The 23,203-nt window shown below is 35.9% G+C and overlaps 1 protein-coding gene across 1 annotated transcript in view; it reads left to right on the top strand.

Annotated features, from left to right (window-relative positions):
• Positions 1-23,203, top strand: part of ADAMTS19 (ADAM metallopeptidase with thrombospondin type 1 motif, 19) — a 285,046-nt gene that overhangs the window by 999 nt on the left and 260,844 nt on the right. The window contains exon 3 of the mRNA XM_011942132.1: positions 1-269. Within this exon, the coding sequence (XP_011797522.1) occupies positions 1-269 (269 nt within the window). The remainder of the gene's footprint in view (positions 270-23,203) is intronic.

Genomic DNA, 23,203 nt, shown 5'->3' on the forward strand with positions numbered 1-23,203 from the left:
CGGCCCAGCATGCCGAGCCGGATGGCGACGAAGTGTTGCTGCGGATCCCGGCCTTCTCTCGGGACCTGTACCTGCTGCTCCGGAGAGACGGCCGCTTCCTGGCGCCGCGCTTCGCAGTAGAACAGCGGCCAAATCCCGGTCCCGGCCCCACGGGGGCAGCATCCGCCCCGCACCCTCCCGCGCCGCCGGACGCAGGCTGCTTCTACACCGGAGCTGTGCTGCGGCACCCTGGCTCGCTGGCCTCTTTCAGCACCTGTGGAGGTGGCCTGGTAAGCGCCTTCTTTCCCTAGGTCTCCATTTTCCCCTGCTGCTCCTCTCCTTGCCCCATAGATCGGGCTGATTTGCATGCACCTTCTCCCCTTTCAGTGTGCTCCTTTTGAGCTTCGCCCTAGACTGCACCCCCAGGTGTCTACATCGTTTGCCTCCCGTGGAACATCTCCAGCGCAGTTATGTAAATCGGACGTCTAATTGGATGGATAAATGGCCTTCTCCTTCCAGATGGTTATGTGTCTTTCGAAACTACGTGAAACTCTGCCTTTTTGTAACTTCTTCCCAATGGCTCTTCTTTCTGTTCTCCAGGGTTTTCTGAAATAAGGGCAACACGTAATGCCTTTTAGAAACTCAAAAGACAACCAGTGGGCTCACTGATGAATCTCCTCCGTGTCTGCGCAGCACTCTCTGTTCCTCATCTGTTATCTTAGAGCTTTTTCATAACCGACTTCAAAGTTGTAAGAACAATTCTATAGGGAATTACTCTGACAGTTTTCTAGAATTTAAACACATCCAGAGCCATACTGGACACCTGTTCACTGTTTTTGTGAAAGATAGGAGTTGGGAGGGACTCAATTGAGAGACTGGAGCTGTTGAGTAATGGCTGACATTATCATCCAATCCGTGTTCAAAGGGTTATGGTTCTGTGATTTACATTTCATTTGACAGTACTTCCTTTTCTTCTTTCCACTCTTTGGAGGAAAGGAGCAAGGTGGAGAGCCTTGTTAAATGGCCTGTTGGGATGGAAAGTAAAAGCCATTTGCTCTGTCAATGTAGAACATCATTTGATTTTTCTCCCTCTGTCATGATTCAGGGGTTAGGACAAACTTCTATAAGTTGTCCTTTGTGTGTGTGTGTGTGTGTGTGTGTGTGTGTGTGTGTGTGGTCAAATACGTATAACATAAAATTTACTATTTTAACCGTTTTTAGATGTACAGGTACGTGGCATTAAGTACATTCACGTTGTTGTGCAACACCACCATGTCGTTTATGGTTGCTCCCACCACCATGGGCTTAATATTAATTGGTTTAAGACAAAACTCATAAAATATCAAAAATGCCCTTGTGATTTGTGGCTTCATTTTGCTCTTCACAGTGAGCCACTGAGAAATCCACAAGAACTTGCATGGAAGCAAACTGCTTATTTGGGGAAAATCCAACAGCAGTGGATAGCAGAAAATAATCAGCACAGTCACAGCCACCCAAACCTACCACCCGCCCCCCACCCCTGAACCAAGATCCCATAGTCAAATGATGTACACTGTTGGACAGTGCTCATAATGCTGAATATTCAAATATGGGCATTTTTAGGCTTAAGTGAAAAAAATTGGCATGGAAAAATTACATGTAAAGCTTTTATTAAAAGGTTTTCTGTGGAACTGAGGTTTGAACATTTCACTGAGGAAAACGTTTTGTGGAGATTTCATTGTCCACTAGCTTTTGGCTGGGGATTAAATAATCACATATAGAAAGTTCCTGGTGTGGTAGGAGCAATGGGGGATAAAGAATTTCACTGTGTTGAAATGTGCACTTTTGGTCAGATTTTCCAAATGACCTATTCCTTCTCTCTGTACTTAAGGAAGCAAAGTTAGAATTATAAGTAGGTTTTTCATAGACTGAATAGGAGTTTGACATACCTCCCTGTTTATCATGTTGGACTTTTACTCACTTTTCCTATTAGCTACAAATGTATATGTTCTGAACTGGGAAGTCTTTGTTGTTGAGGAAAACTACCATTGCCAGCAATACAGTGTAGGAGTTAGATTTTCAGTAAAAAGTTAAGCAAATAGCCAAGAAGGGTGGGTTTGTTACTCTAGACTCTAATATGCCAGCCTTTTCCCTTATGAGCTGGTGGATAAGGAAAGAGAGAGCTGTTATCTGTACTCTGGAAGAGATTTGTTCCCTGATGATTGACAAGCTCCTTCTCACTTTAGGCTTCAGTTTCCATAGGTAAAATTAGAGAATTAGATGATTTAATTTAAAAAATTGGATGGTGGGATTAAAATTCTATTGGATATTTAATGTATTCTAGGTCCCTTGTTTAGAGGATAGAATGTTCTGCCTTTTAGGGGCTCAAGAATTAAGAGAAAGATATCATGTATAAGTGGAAATGACACAGGTAGTCACAAGACAGTGACAGACCAGCACAATTAATCAAATGTTCTGCTAAGGTAAAAATCCCTTGGGAGAGGTGGGGAATGCTTCCCAAAGCAGATGAAGTTTAACTGGATCTTAAACCATGGAGAGGATTTCGCCAGGCAGAAAAAAAAGCTGGAGTGTTATAGGTAGAGGGGAGGAGACTGAGTGCAGGCATGAAAATGCAGGACCTGTCAAGGGAATGATAAAGATTATCTCCTATGACTAGGCCAGAAGATGCGATAGAGAGAAATGATCTTAAAATGTCTAGAGATCAAACTTCAAAAGCCTTGTCTGCAAGAATATGGGCTTTTTCTAACTGAATATTCACAAAACTACCTACCTGTTCCTTTATATCTCAAGAATTCTGTGATCCTGTAACGCTAATGTGAGGAATTATGACACCTTTATATAGAGATGGTGAATCATTTATAAATGCAACTGCCATTAGTTTGCAACAATTATTTTCTTCTCAGGGAAAGCTTTCTTATTGTCAGTTGCAGAGAAGAGGGTATTTCAGTAACTGTACCTTCCCTTCCCCTCTCTTGATAGTAAGTTTTGCCTACTGGTACCTGAACTTTTCAATATCTTTTGGATTATTAAATGTTTCAAAGGATCCAAAAGTCTGTAGGAAAGGATATAGAACATCAGCTATCCAATAAAGTGAACATTTATAAGATTGACCAATTTACTCTCCAGGTACTACGCTAACTTGTGTTATCAAAGGAAAAGTGCCAGAATGGAGATTTTGGATATGGGGCAAGAGCTGCCTCTTCAAAGTTCTTGATCTTTCTGGATATCATATCTGGATCTGTCTCTATATAAAATGTACAAATTATACTTATATATGTAGCAATTGATCTGTGAAGCGTTATTATATCTATTTGTCCTGATTAGTGTATTATTGAATAACAATCTTATTTGAGTTGTATATGAGATCTTATAAGCATGCAAATATACTACTACTAATCAATTAAACATTTATTGAACAACTCTTGTGACTAAGGCCTTTTCCAGATATTGAGAATACAGAAAGAAGATGAAGCAGTCTCAATATATTTCACGGGGCTCTCAACCTAACTTGCCAGTCCCCAATGAAAACAGGGAAATACAATAGGTTGAGATGTGTGAAAATACAGGTATACCATGAGTGCTCTCATGGCACTGTCTTGTTCATCTCTTTTCATTTCCAGCACTGTAGTTTTTAGCAGGTACTCAGTAAAAATCACTGAATAATAAAACACAACAGATGAAGTACTTTATGATATTTTAAAATCATCTTAAAAAATTAAGACACACAAAAGCAACAAATTAAATCCCATGAAACTGTGCAACAATTATCTTTGCTCAAAGTTAACACAATTTTTTTTTTTCTAAAAACATTCTTATAAGCCCTGGGCCAAAATAAACTAGATTAGTATATACCTGGCCTATGTTTTTTTTAATGGACTACTGACATGGCAGACTACTTAGATTAATTTTCCATATGATAAAGTGTGGATACTAAAACTAATGCCACCTTTTCCTACTTAAATTAAGAGTTTTATCCAGTAGTCATTTTGGTTAGCTTTTGATACAGAATCTGGAGCCTTCTGTAAATTAAATTTTTTTTTATCTTATTTGCACTAAAGTATTCTATGCTGTGGGAAGTTTTAAACAATTAAATATTTTTGTGACTCCCATTTAAATAAGGCACTATATCAGTTAGCAGTGTGAAAGCTGCTGTCAGAGCAGGAATGAGTAAAGGGAAATAAACACATAACGAGGAGAATCAGTGGAATCAATCCACATCCAAATGAAAAAATTAAGATTACAGACTGACCTCATGTATCTACTTTCTTCATTCAAGCAAAATCTTAGGAATGATAGAAAAGATATTCTAAATAAATATAAAGCAGTATTAGAAGAGAATGTCATCAGGACATCAGATATTTTAAATATCTCCTGAAAGATTGAAACAGTTTGGCTTGGATGAAGGGAAACATATAGTCATTAGAAAACATCTGTGAATTGCAGGAGCCAGAAGTGCCGCTGTACATGCAGGGAAAGGCAATGCAGTGAGCAGAAAGGGACCTAGGATAAGAGTAGGATTTGTTTTCTCTGTTATCCCATTCTGCCAAGCACCGGAAGCCACATATGTGTCGCTAACACAGGAACAGAGAACAGATGCAGAGCTTACCCAGGCACATGGGTGACACCCAGGAAATACTCTCTACTCTCAAAAGATGAGCTGTTGGATTCTTGCACCGAGTCAAATGTCTCATCTGTCTCTAACTCAAGGAGAGCTGAGTAAACTGAACTAGTCACAACAGGTAGGTGAGCAGGGAAACCAAGAAAAGATGAGCTGACACCCAAGAATATTACATTTTGAAGAAAATAATATGAAAAGAGTCTAAAACTCTTGTTAATTAATATACAAGAAGCAAAAAATTAATAAATAGAATAACAGAAATCTAATGCCCAGAAGAATAAGAGCAGGTATATATTTATGGAAAAAAATAAATTAAAAAAATTGGGAACCAACTGCTATCCATAAAAAGATTAGATAGAATGGGACTGAAATTATATCTCTGTTAGAGTAAAAACTCAATAGATGAGCTGATAGGTAAATTTGTGATATGGAAGATCAAACCCAGAAATTATCCCAGAACATAATACAATGGCGAAACGAATATAAAATAATAATAAAAAGTTCTGAGCCATGAATCATAGGTCTAGATCAAACATTTCTCTAATAGGAATGCATTTAAAAAATCAGTATAAAGATTGAATTGTAAAAATACATGCAAGTATATGCTACCTACCAGTTAGACTTTGGATATGAGGCCAGATATTACTTCTCTGAGAGTAGAGGGTAGATGAGATAAATGGTGTTCTGGATGATCCTCGCTCAGCATACACCAAAAGCAATTTTCAATACAGGTTTCCGTATTTGAAATTAAAAATAAAGACAAATGGAAAGCACTTTTTGTGTAGAATTCTTGATTTTAAAAATTTTCATTATTGTTGTTTTCTTTCAAAATCATAGCAACATTTTTAAACAACTTTCTTGTTTTTCCAAAGTTTTCACAGAAACAAAAATGTATTTTGCACTCAGATTTCACTGGCTTTCATATTTATTTATTTAATATTTAAATATTGATTAAATTATACATTTACAGAATGTTGTACCTACCTGTGTTCAGACAAATATGGCTGAGTCTTGTCACAGGCTGACTGGTGGAAATGGTTGTGTACTGTAAGACAAAGGAAGTGTCTGCTAGCTATGAGCATTCAGCATGCTGTATGCCTCAGCGACATGTTTTCCAGATGGTGTATGGAGTATTAAGTCAGCAATTCTAGTTGAATTGGTTGATATAACCAAGGTTAGTTGGATAGAGGTTAAGAGACCCTTTTTTCAGCGTCAGAAACAAATTTATCAGAGATAAGACACAAATCTTCAGAGTGAAAGACCAACCACAAAACTCGGCATGACCTAAGAGGGACCCAAATCTAGATACACATTGATAGCATATTAGAAAATCAAAGAGAAAAAGAAAATCCTGTGCATTTAATAGAGGAGAGATGATCTACAGTGGGATGTGTGTCAGATTGACTTTAGAAGATTGAATCAGTAATACTGGGTGCCAGAGGATCAGGTAACTTCAGAATTCTGAGGAAGAGTCATTCTAAATCCTGGATTATATGGTCACACAAAATACCATTCAAATCTGAGGCCAAAGTAAAATCATTTTCAAAATTATAAGGACTCAGATGTTACCACACAGAATCTCCAAAAAGGTATGCAATGAAAAATCTTCCTGAAATACCTATCCCCTGGTTAGTACTTTGTTTTCCATCCTAGAGGTAACCAGGGTCATCTGCTTATAGTGTCTGATCTGGAGGTAGTTTATGCATAAACAAATATATATATACATGTATACACTTACAACTTTTTAAAAACCCATATTGTTTACACACACACACGTGGTATTATTACATTTGAATGTGTAAAGAGATTCCCCTTTTGTTTAGTCCTCTTATATCTGATTGCAAGGATCTTTTGTAATCTACCTAATCAGTTTGGTGTTCCTGGATATTTGATCGCATACAATATTTTCCTATTAAGAACAAGGCTAAATATATAGGGTTCTGTAGAAATGCTGTTTTGCCTCTAATGTATATTTGTGTTAAAGGGCATGTGTATTGGTAATTTGGAGAGATATTGCTTAATTGTACCCATAGAGATCGTGCTACTTTACAGTCTCAGACCAGGAGAGTAGGAGAGTTTCTCTTTCCCATGTCCTGTTACTGGTACGGACGTTATTATTAAAATTTTTGACCTTTGTGAAATCTAATAGGTGAAAGATGTTATTTATTATTATTATTATTATTTTTGAGACGGAGTCTCACTGTCGCCAGGCTGGATTGCTGTGGCGTGATCTCAGCTCACTGCAGCCTCTGCCTCCTGGGTTTAAGCAATTCTTCTGCCTCAGCCTCCTGAGTAGCTGGGACTACAAGCTTGCACCACCGTGCCCAGCTAATTTTTGTATTTTTAGTAGAGATGGGGTTTCACCATTTTGGCCAGGATTGTCTCGATCTCTTGACCTCATGATCCGTCCACCTTGGCCTCCCAAAGTGTTGGGATTACAGGTGTGAGCCACCACGCCTGGGCAAAGATTGATGTTATCTTAATATAGTTTTAATTTAGATTTTTTGTTGTTATGGTGAGGTTGAGTGTCTTTATATTTTTTATTCTCATTTCCTTTCCTGTAGACTTTCCATTCATATCTTTTACTTATTTTTCTTTCTTTCTTTCTTTTTTATGGTGGATTCTTGCTCTGTCGCCCAGGCCAGAGTTCAGTGGAGCAATCTTGGCTCACTGCAACCTCCGCCTCCGGGGTTCAAGCTATTCTCCTGCCTCAGCCTCCCAAGTAGCTGGAATTACAGGTGCCTGCCACCACACCCAGCTAAGTTTTGTATTTTTAGTAGAGACAGAGTTTTGCCATGTTGGCCAGGCTGGTCTCAAACTCCTGACCTCAGGTGATCTGAGCCCACCTCAGACTCCTAAAGTGCTGGGATTACAGGTGTGAGTCACTGTGCCAGGCCATCTTTTACTTATTTTTCTAGTATATATTTTTATTTCTAATTCCAAAGTTCTTTATATATTAGTATTTTAAAAAGACAAATGTTAATTACAAAATAATATATTCTAAGTATAGGAAATTTAGGAAATATATAAAATAAATAATCTGTAATTTTACCACCCAGAGATAAACAATTAACTTTTTAGTATTTTTGCTGAAAAGGACATAAAAATATAAAATAAACCTCAATTAGAAGATTTGTTGGTAAGCTAGAAAAAGCAAATTTTCTCAAACATCTTTTTTGGTTCATAAGATTGGCACAAATTATGCAGATTGAGACATAATTGGGGAACATTTAATCTTACACATTGTAGGAGAGTAAATTAGTAGAGTCAATATATACTTTTGTGTAGTATCTATTAAAACATTAATATGATTACCCTTCTTGTCAGCAATTCTGCTCATAGTTGTCCATTTTAGAGAAATATCTATATATGTGCAAAAGGCTTTGGTATAAGCCAATTCATTGCAGAACTTAGAACTCTCTAGATATTCAGCAGTAATGGACTAGTTATATCTATATATTATGCTGAAGTTCAGGAGAATGGAAAGAAAAAAGAAACAGTTCTTTGCTTCAAGGTGTTCACCGTTTTGAAGGAACTATTTTCTTTGTCTCAACATTTTATCCTCTTAGAGTTAATTACTATTTGATTTAGTAAGTACTCAAACACTCCTTATTAATGAAATAACTGTTTTCTGTTTTTTGTTTTGTTTTGTTTTGTTTTGAGATGGAGTCTCGCTTTGTCGCCCAGGCTGGAGTGCAGTGAGGCAATCTCGGCTCACTGCAAGCCCCGCCTCCCAGGTTCACTCCATTCTCCTGCCTCAGCCTCCGAATAGCTGGGACTACAGGCGGCCGCCACCATGCCCGGCTAATTTTTTTTTGTATTTTTAGTAGAGACGGGATTTCACCTTGTTAGCCAGGATGGTCTTGATCTCCTGACCTCGTGATCCACCGGCCTTGGCCTCCCAAAGTGCTGAGATTACAGGCGTGAGCCGCCACGCCCCGTCGAAATAACTGGTTTTTAAGTGTACCTACCTTTATGGCATTCTGCGGATTTCCAGTTTAGCATTAGAGTGGCATGGATAATATAGTTATGTGTGAGAGAAGTTTCTGGATTATGAGAGGAGCAATATGTAGATACGTTAGTCTTCGTCAAAGGAAGCTACATAGTGAATAAACAGAATTGTGATGCTGATCAAATAAGCTACATTGTACATTAAAAATAAACTAATCATATATTAACCTATGTCTGCATTCTCAGAGAACTGAGACATGGACCAATTTTGTGAGAAGAAATTTTGTTTATTTAATAATCAGCAAATAATTGCATGTATTTATTTTAAGTTTGTTAACTGAATCATAAATATAGTATACTTTTAAATAACAAAATTCTTTATAGGAGCCTAAAATATGTTTATGCAACACTAAAACAGAGCACATTATTATTGAGCTCATGCACAGTTGAATATTTCCACTTATTTGCAATTACATTTTTACCCCAGAGGGTTTTATGTCTTTGTATTTGCAAAATGAAGAAGAATCAGAGGAGTTCCAGGTTCCTGGTAGATGGGATATGTTTTAGAGCAGTGGGAGAACCAGTAGTCCTCCTTGAATTATGATTTGGAGGTTTCCTGAAAGGAAGTTTTAAGATTCCCTTAGCAAATTGAGAACCATAATTTGATGCAGAGTGCATTTAGGGTGCAGCTATAGTGAGCACATCCATCTCATCATTATTCTGATGCCAAACCCTAGACTGAGAGAAGTGAGAAAATGGGAGCTTAGCCATTCCAGTGCTACCCAGATATTTTTATAGAATTATTACATGGTGGTGTTGGGAAGTACCTTAGGGATTAGATGGTTTAGTGTCTGCCTTTTCCAGAGAAAAACTTGACTTCATCTCATAATTAATGTGCATGTATCTGCAATAAATTATTAACTTTTTAGACTCTAACTCAGATGATCAGGGAATGGTGCTGGTGAGCCCAGGCCAGTTTTGAGATTACCAAATGCTTCTGCTTTTCTATTGTTTTCCATTTAAAATAAATGAGATCTAAACATATATATTTTTTTTCTTGAGCACATTCAAAGGATAAACATAAGGATATTTTGCCCTAAACTCTTTTTGTAGTCTACTAGCCTCAGCCTGGCTTTATTTAAAATAAGACCACTTCTGCAGTGAGGCTACATCATCAGCCATTTGACCATGCTCCTTGATGTCCTGTTTCTTCAAGTGTGGTGTGTAGATACCAGGATCAAAATCAGGTGGTGGGGTGTATGGGGGTGTGGGAGGATGTGGTTTGGTGAGGTAGAGGTAGTCTCTATAAAAAATAAGGATTCCAGATTGAATGACAAACCTAAAATATGAATTTAAAAAGAGTCCAAGATAAAAATAAGTCTGGGGTGGTGGCACATGCCTGCAGCCCCAGCTACTCAGGAGGCTAAGGTGGGAGGATCACCAGAACCCACCAGTTAGAGGCTGCAGTGAGCTGTGATTGCACCACTGCCCTACACCTGGGTGACAGAGTGAGACCCTGTCTCAAAAGAGTGAAAGAAAGACAGAGAAAGAGAGGGATAGGGAGGGAAGGAGGTAGGGAGGAAAAGAAAGGAAGGAAAGAAAGATAAAGGAAGGAAGGAAGAGGAAGGAAGGAGGGAGGGAAGGAAGGAAGGAAGGAAGGCAGGCAGGCAGGGCAAGGCAAGGCAAGGCAAGGCAAGGCAGGGCAGGGCAGGGCAGGGCCGGGCCGGGCAGGGCAGGGCAGGGCAAGGCAAGGCAAGGCCCTGTCTCTAAATAAATGAATAAATAAATAAACAAAAAGAATACAAGGTACTTATTTTTTTTAAAAAAACTTTTAAGTTCAGGGGTACAAATGCGGGTTTGTTAAGTAGGTGAACTTGTGTCATGGGGATTTGTTTTACAGATTATTTCATTACCCAGATATTAATCCTAGTACCCATTCGTTATTTTTCCTGATCCTTTCCCTCCTCCCACCTTCAACCCTCTAGTAGGCCCCAGTGTCTGTAGTTCCTCTCTATGTGTCCATGTGTTCTCATAATTTAGCTCCCACTTATAAATGAGAACATGCAGTGTTTGATTTTCTGTTCCTATGTTAGTTTGCTAAGGATCGTGGCCTCTAGCCCCATCCAGGTTGCTGCAAAGGACGTGATATCATTCTCTTTTAGGGCTGCACAGTATTCTATAGTGTATATATACCACATTTTCTTTATCCAGTCTACCATTGATGGGCATTTAGGTTGATTCCATGCCTTTGCTATTGTGGATAGTGCTGCAATGAACACACACACATGTGTGTCTTTATAATACAACACTTTATATTCCTTTGGGTATATACCCAGTAATGGGATTGGTGGGTCAAATGGGGTATTTCTGCTTTCAGGTATTTGAGGAATCACCACACTATCTTCCACAATGGTTGAACTAACTTAAACTGCCATCAACAGTTTATAGGCATTCTTTTTTCTCCACAACCTTGCTAGGATCTGCTATTTTTTGACTTTTTAATAATAACCATTCTGGCTAGTGTGAGATGGTATCTCATTATGAAAGCTAAAATTTGAGGGCAGCCACTTCAGTGGCTCTGAAAAAACAGAGCTCAAGATTCTTTCCTACTGGATTTGCATCCACTAAACTTCATACCCTAAGGATCTTGCATGAATTTTAATCCTTATATGCTCTTTTTGGAAAGTTCCAGTAACAGTAAAATTAGATACATCCTGTCCTTACTTAATAATATCCTCCCAGAAACTGACTCAGATGCTAGTGAGCTAAAAAGGATTCTATGGATTTAAAATTATTAATCAACACACTATACATGTAAACTAGTTGGAAGGTAACACAATGGAACATGAATGCCAGCATGAGTGTTTTCCTACTCTTCAAATAAAAAGAAAGCAAAAGTTGAAATCTGCTTCCTGTTCTAGAATCTGGAAATATTAAATAGAAGTAAGTAGTTTCAGTCATCAGCCATTTTATCAGTAAAATTGCAGCAGGAGAATTACTCCAGCTGTTTCACAATATTATTGTAGTTATATATTTATACTATATTTCTTAAATATAATTTTATATTTGTATATTATCTATATATTATTATATTTATTAAAATAAAATTTATCAGAAATAAAAGAAGAAATATAACTTCAGACTGAAAGGTTCAGTTCAGATGTGGATAAAGGAAGACCGAGGCATATTGTACTGGGATATTAGAAAATCAGTGGTGTAGAGAAAATTGTAAACTCTTTGTGAGAGGTTGTCTGTCCTATCCTGGAATAGCAGTGCAGTATGGTCAGGTTAAAAGGACCTTGAAAATGCATAAGAACTGAATGGTAAACTATCTCAAATGACAAAAAAAACAAAACAAAACAAAACAAAAAAAAAGAAGGTCTTTTCTACTCATTTACATTCCAGGTATTTGGATGTCAAATGTCCTGTAAAACTTATTAAAATTAACAGTTAAAAAAAAATTAACCTGCTAAGAGCAGTGGAGAGGCAGGTGATTATATCAGCTAATCACACTAATCCGTTTGGTCTTTCTCCATTATAATTTGGATTTGAATGTATATATTAGCAACTAAAATGTTATAGGTACATTTCCATTATAAGATTATTATGTTACCAACAAATATTTTAGTCTGCCCAATTTATAGATAGGCAATTAGGTTACTGACAGAGGAAATTGCATATAATTAACATATCTAGGGTGTTTGTGTTGTCTGACTCTGGTTATATTCTTACAGATGAAGTAAATAGAACTTTAAAATTTTATTACAAGATAGAAAGTTTGAGTAATTCATCATGGAAATAATATTTGTATATAAGTATAATCAACACATTTAAAGGTTGAGTAACTCATTGTGGAAATAGCTGCCTGTTTATAAATTTAATTATTCAGTGCCCCATTTTGTTTGCTAACATGGATAATTTCTCTGTAGATCTCCACTTAAAATTCTGTCAGTTCAAAATAGGTGGTTCTATTTAATAATGTTTTAAAATATATTGAATTGATATTTTAAGATGAAAGTTCCTATGCAGAATTTTTTCCAAGTGCACCCTAATTATCTCTCATTAGTAAGAAACGTTCATGGATATGTCAGGCTGATTTTTTCAGGATAAATCAGTATTTAAAATGTAACAAATTAAAAAGGATATTGCAAATCCCCTTTTTTCCAACATCTTTTTTGAGGTATGATTTACATAGCCTAAAATTCATCCAGTTTAAGCATAAAATTCAGTGTTTCTTAGTTCATTTACAGAATTGTGCAACCATCACAACTTAGTTTTAGAACAGTTACGTCAACTGGAAGAGTCCCTGATCCCCATCTGCAGTCACTGTGTTCCTATCTCCAGTCCCAGGCAACCATTAATCTACTCTGTGTCTCTATAGATTTGCCTTTCATATAAATGTAATCATATAAAATTTGGCCATTTGTGTCTGTCCACATTCACTTAACATGGTGTTTTTGAGGTTCATTCACGTGGTAGCATGTATCAGTAGTTCATTCTTTTTTTCTTTTCTTCATGGACTATTTCCACTGTCCTGAAATACCACATTTTGTTTATTCACTCATCAGTTGGTGGGCATTTGGATTGTTTCCATTTTTTGGCTATTATGAATAAAGCTACTATAGATATTTGTGTACAAGTCTTTGTGTAGATGGGTATTTTCAGTCCTCTTAGGTGGAAAGCTAGGATTGCAATTACTAGGTTGTACAGTAAATTTGTTTAGTATTTTAAGATACTGCCAAACTTTTTTTCAAATTACTATATCATTTTATATTCCCCCCAGTAATGTATGAGGATTCTGGTTTCTCAACATCCTCAACAATACTTGTTTACATACCACAAAAATCTCCCATTTTAAATGTATAATTCAATGGTTTTAGTACATTTACAGAATTGTACAACCATCACAACTTAGTTTTAGAACATTTCTATCAACTCAAAGGGTCCCTTAAACCCATCCGGAGTCACTCTGTTCTTATCTCCAGTCCCAGGCAATCATTAATCTACTTTGTGCCTCTATTGTCTCTTTTGGATTACTTTTATGGATTTGCAGTGGTATCTCATGTGGTTTTAATGGTTTTCCTAGTGACTAATTATATTGAGCATCAGTTCATGCACCAGTTCATAGCCATTGTAATGTCTGTCATCTTTGGTGAAATGTCTACTCAAAACTTTTGCCAACTTTTTAATTATTTTTTTTCTACTTTTTAGTTTTAAGAGTTCTTTATATACTCTGGCTGTAAATATTTTATCAGACAAGTGATTTGCTAATGTTTTCTTCCAGTCTCTGGTTATCTGTTCAGTTTCTTAATGGTATATTTTAAGGCCAATTTTTGAGACTTTTGATAAAAATCTCATTTATCTTTTTTTTTTTAATGGAACCTGTTTTTGATTTTGTATCTAAGAACTCAATGTCTAACCCAAAGTCACAAGGACTTCCTCCTATGTTTTCTTCCATAATTTCCAAAATTTAAAGTTTCACTTTCAATCCTATGATTCATTAGTTTTTGTGCATGGTGTAAGACTGTACATTTTTCTCTTTGCATGTACTTTTCCAGTGGTATCTCAGCACCATTTGTTGAAAACAGCATACTTTCCTCATGAAATGCCATAGCATTTTTGTTAAAAGTAAATTGACTGCAAATGTGCGAGTTTATTTTTGAACCATTTTTACTGTTGTTTTGATCTATATTTATCCTCATGTCAATACCATACTGTATTGATTTATGTAGCTTATAATATTTTTTAATTTGGTGGAAATTTAAGTCCTTTAATTTTGATTTTCTCTTTTCAAAATTGTTGTGGCCTGACAGGCACAGTGGTTCATGCCTGTAATCCCAGCACTTTGGGAGGCCAAGGTGGACAGATCACTTGGGGTCAGGAGTTTGAGACCAGCCTGGCCAACATGGTGAAACCCCGTCTCTACTAAAAATACAAAAATTAGCAGAGCAGGGTAGTGGGCACCTGTAATCCCAGCTATTCAGGAAGCTCAGGCATGAGAATTGCTTGAAGCTGGGAGGTAGAGGTTGCAGTGAGCCAAGATTGCACCACTACACTCCAGCTTGGGAGAGAGAGGAGACTCCATCTCAAAATCAAAATAAAAATAAATTGTTTTGGCCATTCCGGCTTCTTTATATTTCTGTATACATTTTAGGATCAGATTGTCAGTATCTTCAAAGAACCTGCCTGGACTTTGATAGGAGGGTTTATGCTTAATCTGAAATTCAGTTTTCTGAAATTCCATTTTGGAAGAGATCTTATCTTAAATGATACAAAACCGATTTTTTTTCTCTGTGAATATGATTATTACTAGAGGAGTTGTTAGGATCTGTTTTCGAACATGCTGTTTATTTGTTTGCTTGATTTGAACCCTGACCCTAACAACTTTGGTCTTTTTCATAACAGTAGGCCTGAAACAATAGTGGAGTCTTGATTGAAAGGAACAAAATAAGCTACTGGTTGTCCATATTACAGTATTTAAAATGAACAATTTCAAACCATTAACAAGATTTAAATTCCATAAAGAATTTATGAGAACAGGTAATCCAAGCTACTCATTTGGAGGCATACAAATAAGGAATACAAAATAGGAAGTCACACAGATAGTGTTTTTGCAGGATTAGGACATGAACCCAGGATTCGGACTCCAGATTCCACTCTTATGTCTGTCCTACTGCTATGAGAAAGACCAAAGTTGGTAGGGTCAGTGTTCAAATCAAGCAAACACATATGGACAAATGAACAAAACCCAAACTAATCTTTTCAGGAAGTGGATTTTACTCACAAACATTCAGAGTTATTCTGTAAATGTAAGCTTGTATAAAATTATTGTATGTGTTTAGTTACACAGAACCAAGGATTTCAGTACAGTACTTTTTATTAAAAACCAAACCAATATGTTCTCTCTGGTAATGTAAGTTTCAAGAGTTGTCTCCAGACCACAGGAATTATGACTGAGTAAATGTTAGGGAAATAAAGACCCTTAGATAGTTAATCCATTAATGTGAATTTATTAATGAGATAAAGAAACCTAGTAAAGGATAGAAATGCTGTATTTAGTTAATTCCAATGAAAATTTTTCTCATTTTAGTAGTTCTTACATAGAGGTGTGTCATGACATAACGACATCCTGGAGTTATGAAATTTGATATGAAAGCAAATGTGGAATCACTATCATTTTTTGGAAGTGAACATTTATAAAGCTCTAGTTGCAACTGTTACCCTGGAAAAACTTGGCTCAGGAAGTAAAAGGAAATGCTATCTGAATGGTTATATTTAAGTCTTTTGCTTTGGAATTATAATATATAGAGATATACACTGGAAATCTTTATAACTTTTTAAATAATATGCTTGAATTTCTTCTATTTAAGTTGACTGTAGGTGAAGATTAAATCAAAATTTTATTCCTGTATGTCTTACACTGAGTTTGAGCTTTAAGAGATAAAATGATGACTAGGAATTCTATGAGGAGAGATGTTTTCGAATGGTCAGAGGAAAACAGCCAAGACATGTAAGTATCATTTGAAAGTCAGATCCAAATCTTAGCTGATACAACAGTAAATTAAAGAAATAGATTTCATTACTAATTTAATGTCCATGATTGTTTATTTTGCATTTTCAATTTCTGTAGTTCCTTCTCTTTGTCAGGCCCCAAGAGATTACACAATTTGTGTGAATTGATACAACCTTCCTATGAGGAAGGCAGAATCATAAAGGAGGTTAGTGGGTGGAAAGATGAAAGAGGAAAAATAAAGCCGCTGATATGTATTTAGAGTGTATTTTAAGTTTAAAAATATAGAAACCCCTATTTTCATTTGAAATGCTTTGGAATAACATACTAAGGCATCCTTGGGGACACCCTAACACTGAACATTAATATGGTTTAAAAGGTCTCCAAAGCATTTGCCTATAGTTAGCTCTGTTGTAGTATTTTAGTAAGTGTTCTAATAACTTGGCTGCTCTTGCCTTTGGCTGTGAAGTCTTCACAAGTGCACAGTGTCCAATTTTTAGGTCCTTGGTCACATGGTCTTACATGTTCACGTTCTGAGCCTATTAATATCTCAGCATAGGCTTGTAAGAAAATACATCAGACTCTATATTGGAACTGCATAATCAACTGTCTACTTAATCCTTCTCTCATTTCTTTCCATTACCTCTTACTGTAGAAGATACACATTCAACCATGTGTTCAGTGCCTGTTTCTCCTTTTATTCTCATTATTCTTTTATTTATTTCAATAAATTAGCCTTAGAGAGTTAAACAAAATTGAATATAAGTGAAAAAGAAAGCAGGGAACCATCACAATCATATAAATGGTTATAACCATGATGATAACATAGGTTTTTGCAGTACATTATAAACTATATTTACAAATTCTTTTGGCTGTAGTAAGGTTACACACTTTGTAGAAAACAGTTGACCTGCTTGAACAAATGCTTATGTGTAAATCTAGTTTTTAGAAATGAAATTATATTTTAAGGGCTCTATAGGGTGTTGCTATGTAAGGGAAACCAATTGTGATTTTTTTGTCATTAATACAATAATAATCTAGAATTTAGTATCACTTCCTTAGCACAAATCTGGTTTGCACATGCTTATTTTATCTTTTCATAATAATGTGGGATACTCTTAGACATTTCGAAGGTGCTAGTTAAATTTAAAACATATATGAAATAATTAGAATAGCTTTCTGTGTTATGGCAGTGGTGGATAGTAAATAACAACAAACATATCTGCAAGGAATGGGAAAAGTACCAGATTCTCCTTTTAATAATACCTACAAGGACAGGTAGAAAGTGGCACCCCTACTGTTTTTTGTTTGTTTCTTTTTAAAAACGGGGTCTTGCTCTGTCATCCAGTCTGGGGTGCAGTGGCATGATCATAGCTCACTGCCACCTCAAACTCCCATGCTCAAGCAATCCTCCCACTTGAGCCTCCCCAGTTGCCAGACTACAGGTGTGTGCCACTATGTGCAGCTACTTTTTACTTTTTTTTTTTGTACAGATGAGGGATCTCTCTGTGTTACCCAGGTTGGTCTTGAACTGCTGAGCTCAAGTGATCCTCCTTATTATCTCCCAAAGTGCTGGGATTATAGGCAGGAACCACTGCACCTGGCCCCACCTCTACCTTTAGTAAAACTCAAATCACAAGAGGAAAATCAGTGAATGGAGGTGCTGTAGTTTTCATTTGCATTGATTTTTAAAAACAAGGACTTGAAGACCAAAATATAATAGCCACTATTTATTGAACACTGCTATATGCCATACACATATTGCCATAAGGTATGGCGAATTTTTCACAGAAACCCACTAAGGTACATGTAGTCACTCAATTTTACAGATAAGGATGCTGAAGCTGAGGGAGATTAAATAAGTCATCCTAGTGGGGTAGTTGATGAAGCCTAGAGGTGAAATTTAAAACCTTATGTGTGTGTGGTGTGTATGTTTGTGTATGTGATGAAGATACTTTGTTGCTTCAGTATTATTTATCATAGATATAAAACAGATTCACATCATTTTAATTCTTTGATCCAAGATATGGGACAGAAATTGTTGTGGAATAAGTATAGGAGTAGAAATAGTAGAATTTAACATAGAAATTTGCTGATTTGTAATGTAATCTATGTTCTCTTTCTCTTTATGTTTCCTTTCTGATGTTGGTATATTTAAAATTTTTAAGTAAGAAATTATCACATTAGGGAGATTTCCTGTGAAATAATCCTGGCACAGTCCTATACCATCAGTACTTCTAGAAGCAAGGAACTCACTAAGGCAAGAAAATAAATAAAAGGTGTTCAGATTGTAAAGGAAGAAGCAAAGCTGTTTTTGTATTCACAGAAAACATGATGGCCTATAGAGAAAATCCTGCTAAAACTAACATGTGAGGTTTAGCAAGATGGCGGGATATAAGTTTCATGTACAAATATGAGTTTATCATAACTTTTTTATAGTACTAATGAATGATTAGAAAGTAAAATTTTATAAGTACATTTACAATACTATAAAAACATGTGATACTTAAATATAAATTTAACAAAATATGTCCTGTACCTGTATAGTATACCAAAAACTATAAAATATTGCTGGAATATTATAAAATATTGACAGAAATTAAGGAATATCTACATAAATGGAGATACATACAGAGCTCATGAATTAGAAAACTCAATTTTAAGATGTCAGTTATTTCTGAATTGATTTATAGATTTGGCACACTCATTTTTTAAAAAAAAAAAACAAGCCTTTTGGATAGAAACTGACAAACATGTTTACAGTTACGGAATTCCAGAGAACTTAGAAAAGCCAAAACAATTCTGAAAAGAACAAAGTTGGAGGACTTACATGATCTTATTGAAGTGATAATGTTAAAGCTTTAAAATCCAGATAATCTGATATTAGAACAAAGAGGCATATGGAACATAAGACAGAATCCAGAAATAGTTCCACTTAAATATGGCTAGTTGATTTTCAAGAAAGTTACCAATGTAATTCAATGTAGAAATTCCAGTCCTTGACATATGGTGCTGGAAGAATTTGACATCAATATAGGAAGAATGAATCTTGGCAGCTATCTCAACAGCCATGAACATTAATTTGAATAAACTATAAATCATTAGAAGAAAATCTTCACTACTTTGACATAAGCCAAAAATATTTTAGGTAGGATACAAAACTACAACCTTAAAAGAAAAGTAAATTACATAATTTGGACATCTTAAGTATTAAAATCATCTCTTTTTCAAATGACACTGACATAAAAACATAGTACAAGAAGTGGGAGAAAATATTTGCAAAAGATATATCTGATAAAACATTTGTTACCAGAATATGTAGAGAACTCTCTTCATTCATAAGAAGGCAGACAACATGAAAAATAGGCAAAATGTTTGAGCAGTATCATCACTAAAGAAGATACCAGATGGAAAAAAAGCTCATGAAAAAGATGGATAATGTTATTACTCATTAAGAAAGAAATAAAGGTGAATATCCACATAAAAGTTCTCAAAGATTCACAGCAGATTTATTCATAATAGCCTCAAACTGGAAAATAAATAATAATGTGTTATTGTCACACAACACAGTACTACTCAGCAAAAATACTAATATATATTCCACAAAATGGATGAATGATGGAAGCTAAACACCGAAAAATCTATTTGTATGAGATTCTAAGAAGGAAGGACAAAACTGTGGATCAGTGATTGACAAAAACCAGGTAATGAGGAAAAAGAATTCATTATAAAAGTGCACCAGGAACTCTTGGGGTGAAGAAGTATTTTGTATAATAATTGTAGTGGTTGTTACATGACTGTATATGTTTGCCGAAACAAATGAAAAGCAACATGCAGCCTTTTACCCCTCTATTAATCTGTTCTCACACTGCTATAAAGATACTACCTGAGACTAGGTAATTTATAAACAAAAGAGGTTTAATTGACTCACAGTTCTGCATGTCTGGGGAGGCCTCAGGAAACTTACAATCATGGCAGAAGGTGAAGGGGAAGCAGGCACCTTCTTCACAAGGCGGCAGGAGAGAGACAGAGAGTGCAAGAGTGCAAGTGCAGGGAAAACTGCGACTTTTAAATTATCATATCTTGTGAGAATTCCTTCACTATCACTAGAACAGCATGGGGGAAGCCACCCCCCATGATCTAATCACCTCCCACCGGGTCCCTCCCTTGACACCTGGGGATTACAATTTGAGATGAGATTTGGGTGGGTCACAGGACCAAACCATAGCAACCCCTGATTACCTAACCATCCTCTGATTAACACTCTTGCTCCCAGGATAAATGCAAGTGTCCTTAACAGTTTCCAATCTTTTTGAACCTGGTGGTATAGGTATAGTCTGATAATAGTTATGGTAAAACTGTTACATTTCTTAACAGTGCATTTCAGTGGTGTGATCTCAGGTGATCTTTGCTTGTTTAGCCCACGTTTCATCTAGTCTGACCGTTCTTTTAAATCAAAACATTAATGGATTATTTTGTAAAATAGTAAAACAACACTGAAGTAAGTATAGAAAGAGAGAATCCCCAGTTCCCAAACACTCCCCAAAGGTGACTTCAGATAGCAGCTTAATGTGTTTTCATGGAGGTCTTTATACATACTATGTATAAATAGAGTTCAGGTGTTACCTGAAGGCCTTTTTGCCCTGAGATCTCCAGGAAATTCCTTGAAGCCCTCTTGTGTCTAAGGCCTTGACTCAAGATTTCTGTCCAAGCTTGGGGTAAGGAGTTAAACAGCGTGGACATCCTTTCTGAGCTCCTTCCTTCTCTTTGCACTTGCATGCATTACCTTTGCTTCCTCTGCATCAGCTAGTATAGAACATTTAAGCACTTCACTGCTTTCCCAGAAAATAGTTTCAGACCAGTCATTTTAGGAATTATAGGAAATTTTGATGAAGAACTAGGGTATTTGGAAATACAATACATTGGAAAACCTCAGCCTTCTAGTACTTCATTGTCTCCCATGCTTTCTCCCCATCCATCTGTGCTCTCCCCCTTTTCTTTCTGTGTTGTTTCCAGATATTCTGAATTCTTCACCCTCTATTTTGCATAATTATTCACCTCTTCACTTCTCTCACCCAACAAACTTTCCATATCAAATCCTTCAAGGTATACAGAAGAAAAGATGGCCTTCCAGTCAACGAAATTCTCTTCTAAGGGGTCAGTTTGAATTACCACCTTCCTCCTTGGATTTTTGCTGTTCCATATGTTGTACAATAGAAGATATTTCATGTGCAATATTTTGGACCCGTTTTTCTCCAAATTAAGGGAACTACCAGAAAATAGGTTTCTTAATTCCCAAATTAATTAGCTGAAATCAAAATATCTAAAATCAAATTATTTAAAATCAATTATCTAAATTATACAAATTAATGATCTAAAAAGATGAGTTATCATATCATACATATTTGCAAAATTCAGTGAAGTGTTTTAAGCACTTGTTTATATTACAACAGAACTTACAAGCCAGACCTGTCATGATTCATGTGCTATCAATAATGTCCCATGATATCACTCCATGACCATCCCTTCCATTCTCCTAGTTATTACCAACCTCTTATTCACATTTCTATGTTCACAGTATCACCATATGCTCAGTCCCATGTCAAATATTTCTTCAATTATCTTTGTGTTGAGAGTTTCTAAATGAATACTTATGCAAAATTATCCTTTTAGGATAATTCCATTCTTATTATATTTTGGTGTTATAGTGTCATAAATAACACAATCTTTTCACATACAAAATTTTGCTCATATAATATAAATGGGATTACATATTATATGTGTTCCATAACTTTTTACTTGTTTATTGACTTGTAGGAGATCTTTATACAGCTTGAATACTAATCTTTTATTAACTGTATACATTACAAATATCTTCTGCAACTCTGTGACCTGGAGATTATTTCATGGCATTTGTATACATCTACTTTTTTAAACAGCCATATAATAATCCATCATATGAGAACACAATAATTTATCTAGGCTTCCTATGTAACTTCCTTTTTAAGAGCAAGAAACTCTGCTTCCTATTAGCTGTGTTACTTTGGATAAGATATTCAATCTCTCTGAGACCCTGTTGCTTCATATTTAAAATGAGGAAAAGTATTTTCTACCTCATATGGTTATAGGTGAGATTAAAGAAATAGTGCAAATAAATTATTCCAGAGCCAGGTTTCTCAACCTAAGTACTAATAATATTTTGGGGAGGATAATTGTTTTAGGGGGCTATCCCATGCATTATAGGCTATTTAACAGCATCTGTGACCTCTGTCCTCAGATGCTTAGTTCTGAAGCCCAGAATGTATCCAGACATTGCCAGATTTCTCCCTGGTATGTGTGTGTGTGTGAGGAAGGAGGCACAATCACACTCAGTTGAGAACCAATATTTTGGAGAAGGGCCTGGCAACTAGTATCAGATATACTACTACATGAGAGAGGACATAGGCACAGCCAAATTCTGTAATATGCTCTTCATATGAATTACATTATGGGTAGCTCTTGCTGCAGTTGTGCATGGTTGTAGCCATGAAGAAAGGTGACCATATTGCTAGGCTTTTAGGTTTGTGTCATTTTTACACTAATGCAAATAACAATAATTTGACAATATACAACTAATTACATAGATCTTTGCATGCCTGTGTGAGCATGCCTGCAAGAGATATTCCTGGAAATGATGTCTTTGATTGGGGCGTGGGGAGACACAGGGCTTGCATTTTTAAAAGTTTTATATATTCTACCAAATCAACTTCTAAACCAAGTGATCTAGTGCTAGACCAAGTTGCACTCTCATTAACTGTAGTTAAGAGTGCCTTTTGCCTCATATCTTTATCCGTAGTGAATATAAACACTCATATTAAATTCAAACATACTTCGTGAATTTTTAATGTTTATTTCCGTAGGTTACATGTTTTCTTTTGTGCATTACATCCTCATTATCCTTTTTATATGTTTCTGTTAATCTTTTAGTTTTTAAACGCTGTACCCAGACCTCGAATTATAAGACTATTAGATTACACAATAAAAGCACAGATATAAATATAGGTAACAGCCAGGTTTCATGAATGTTAACATTTTATTATTTTTGCTTAAGACCTTTATTTTAAATTCTGCACATCATGTTGAAGCCCTCATAGTATTTCTCTCCA

The sequence above is a fragment of the Colobus angolensis genome, unplaced genomic scaffold (assembly GCF_000951035.1).
Source record: "Colobus angolensis palliatus isolate OR3802 unplaced genomic scaffold, Cang.pa_1.0 Scaffold206, whole genome shotgun sequence".
Lineage (NCBI taxonomy): Eukaryota > Metazoa > Chordata > Mammalia > Primates > Cercopithecidae > Colobus > Colobus angolensis.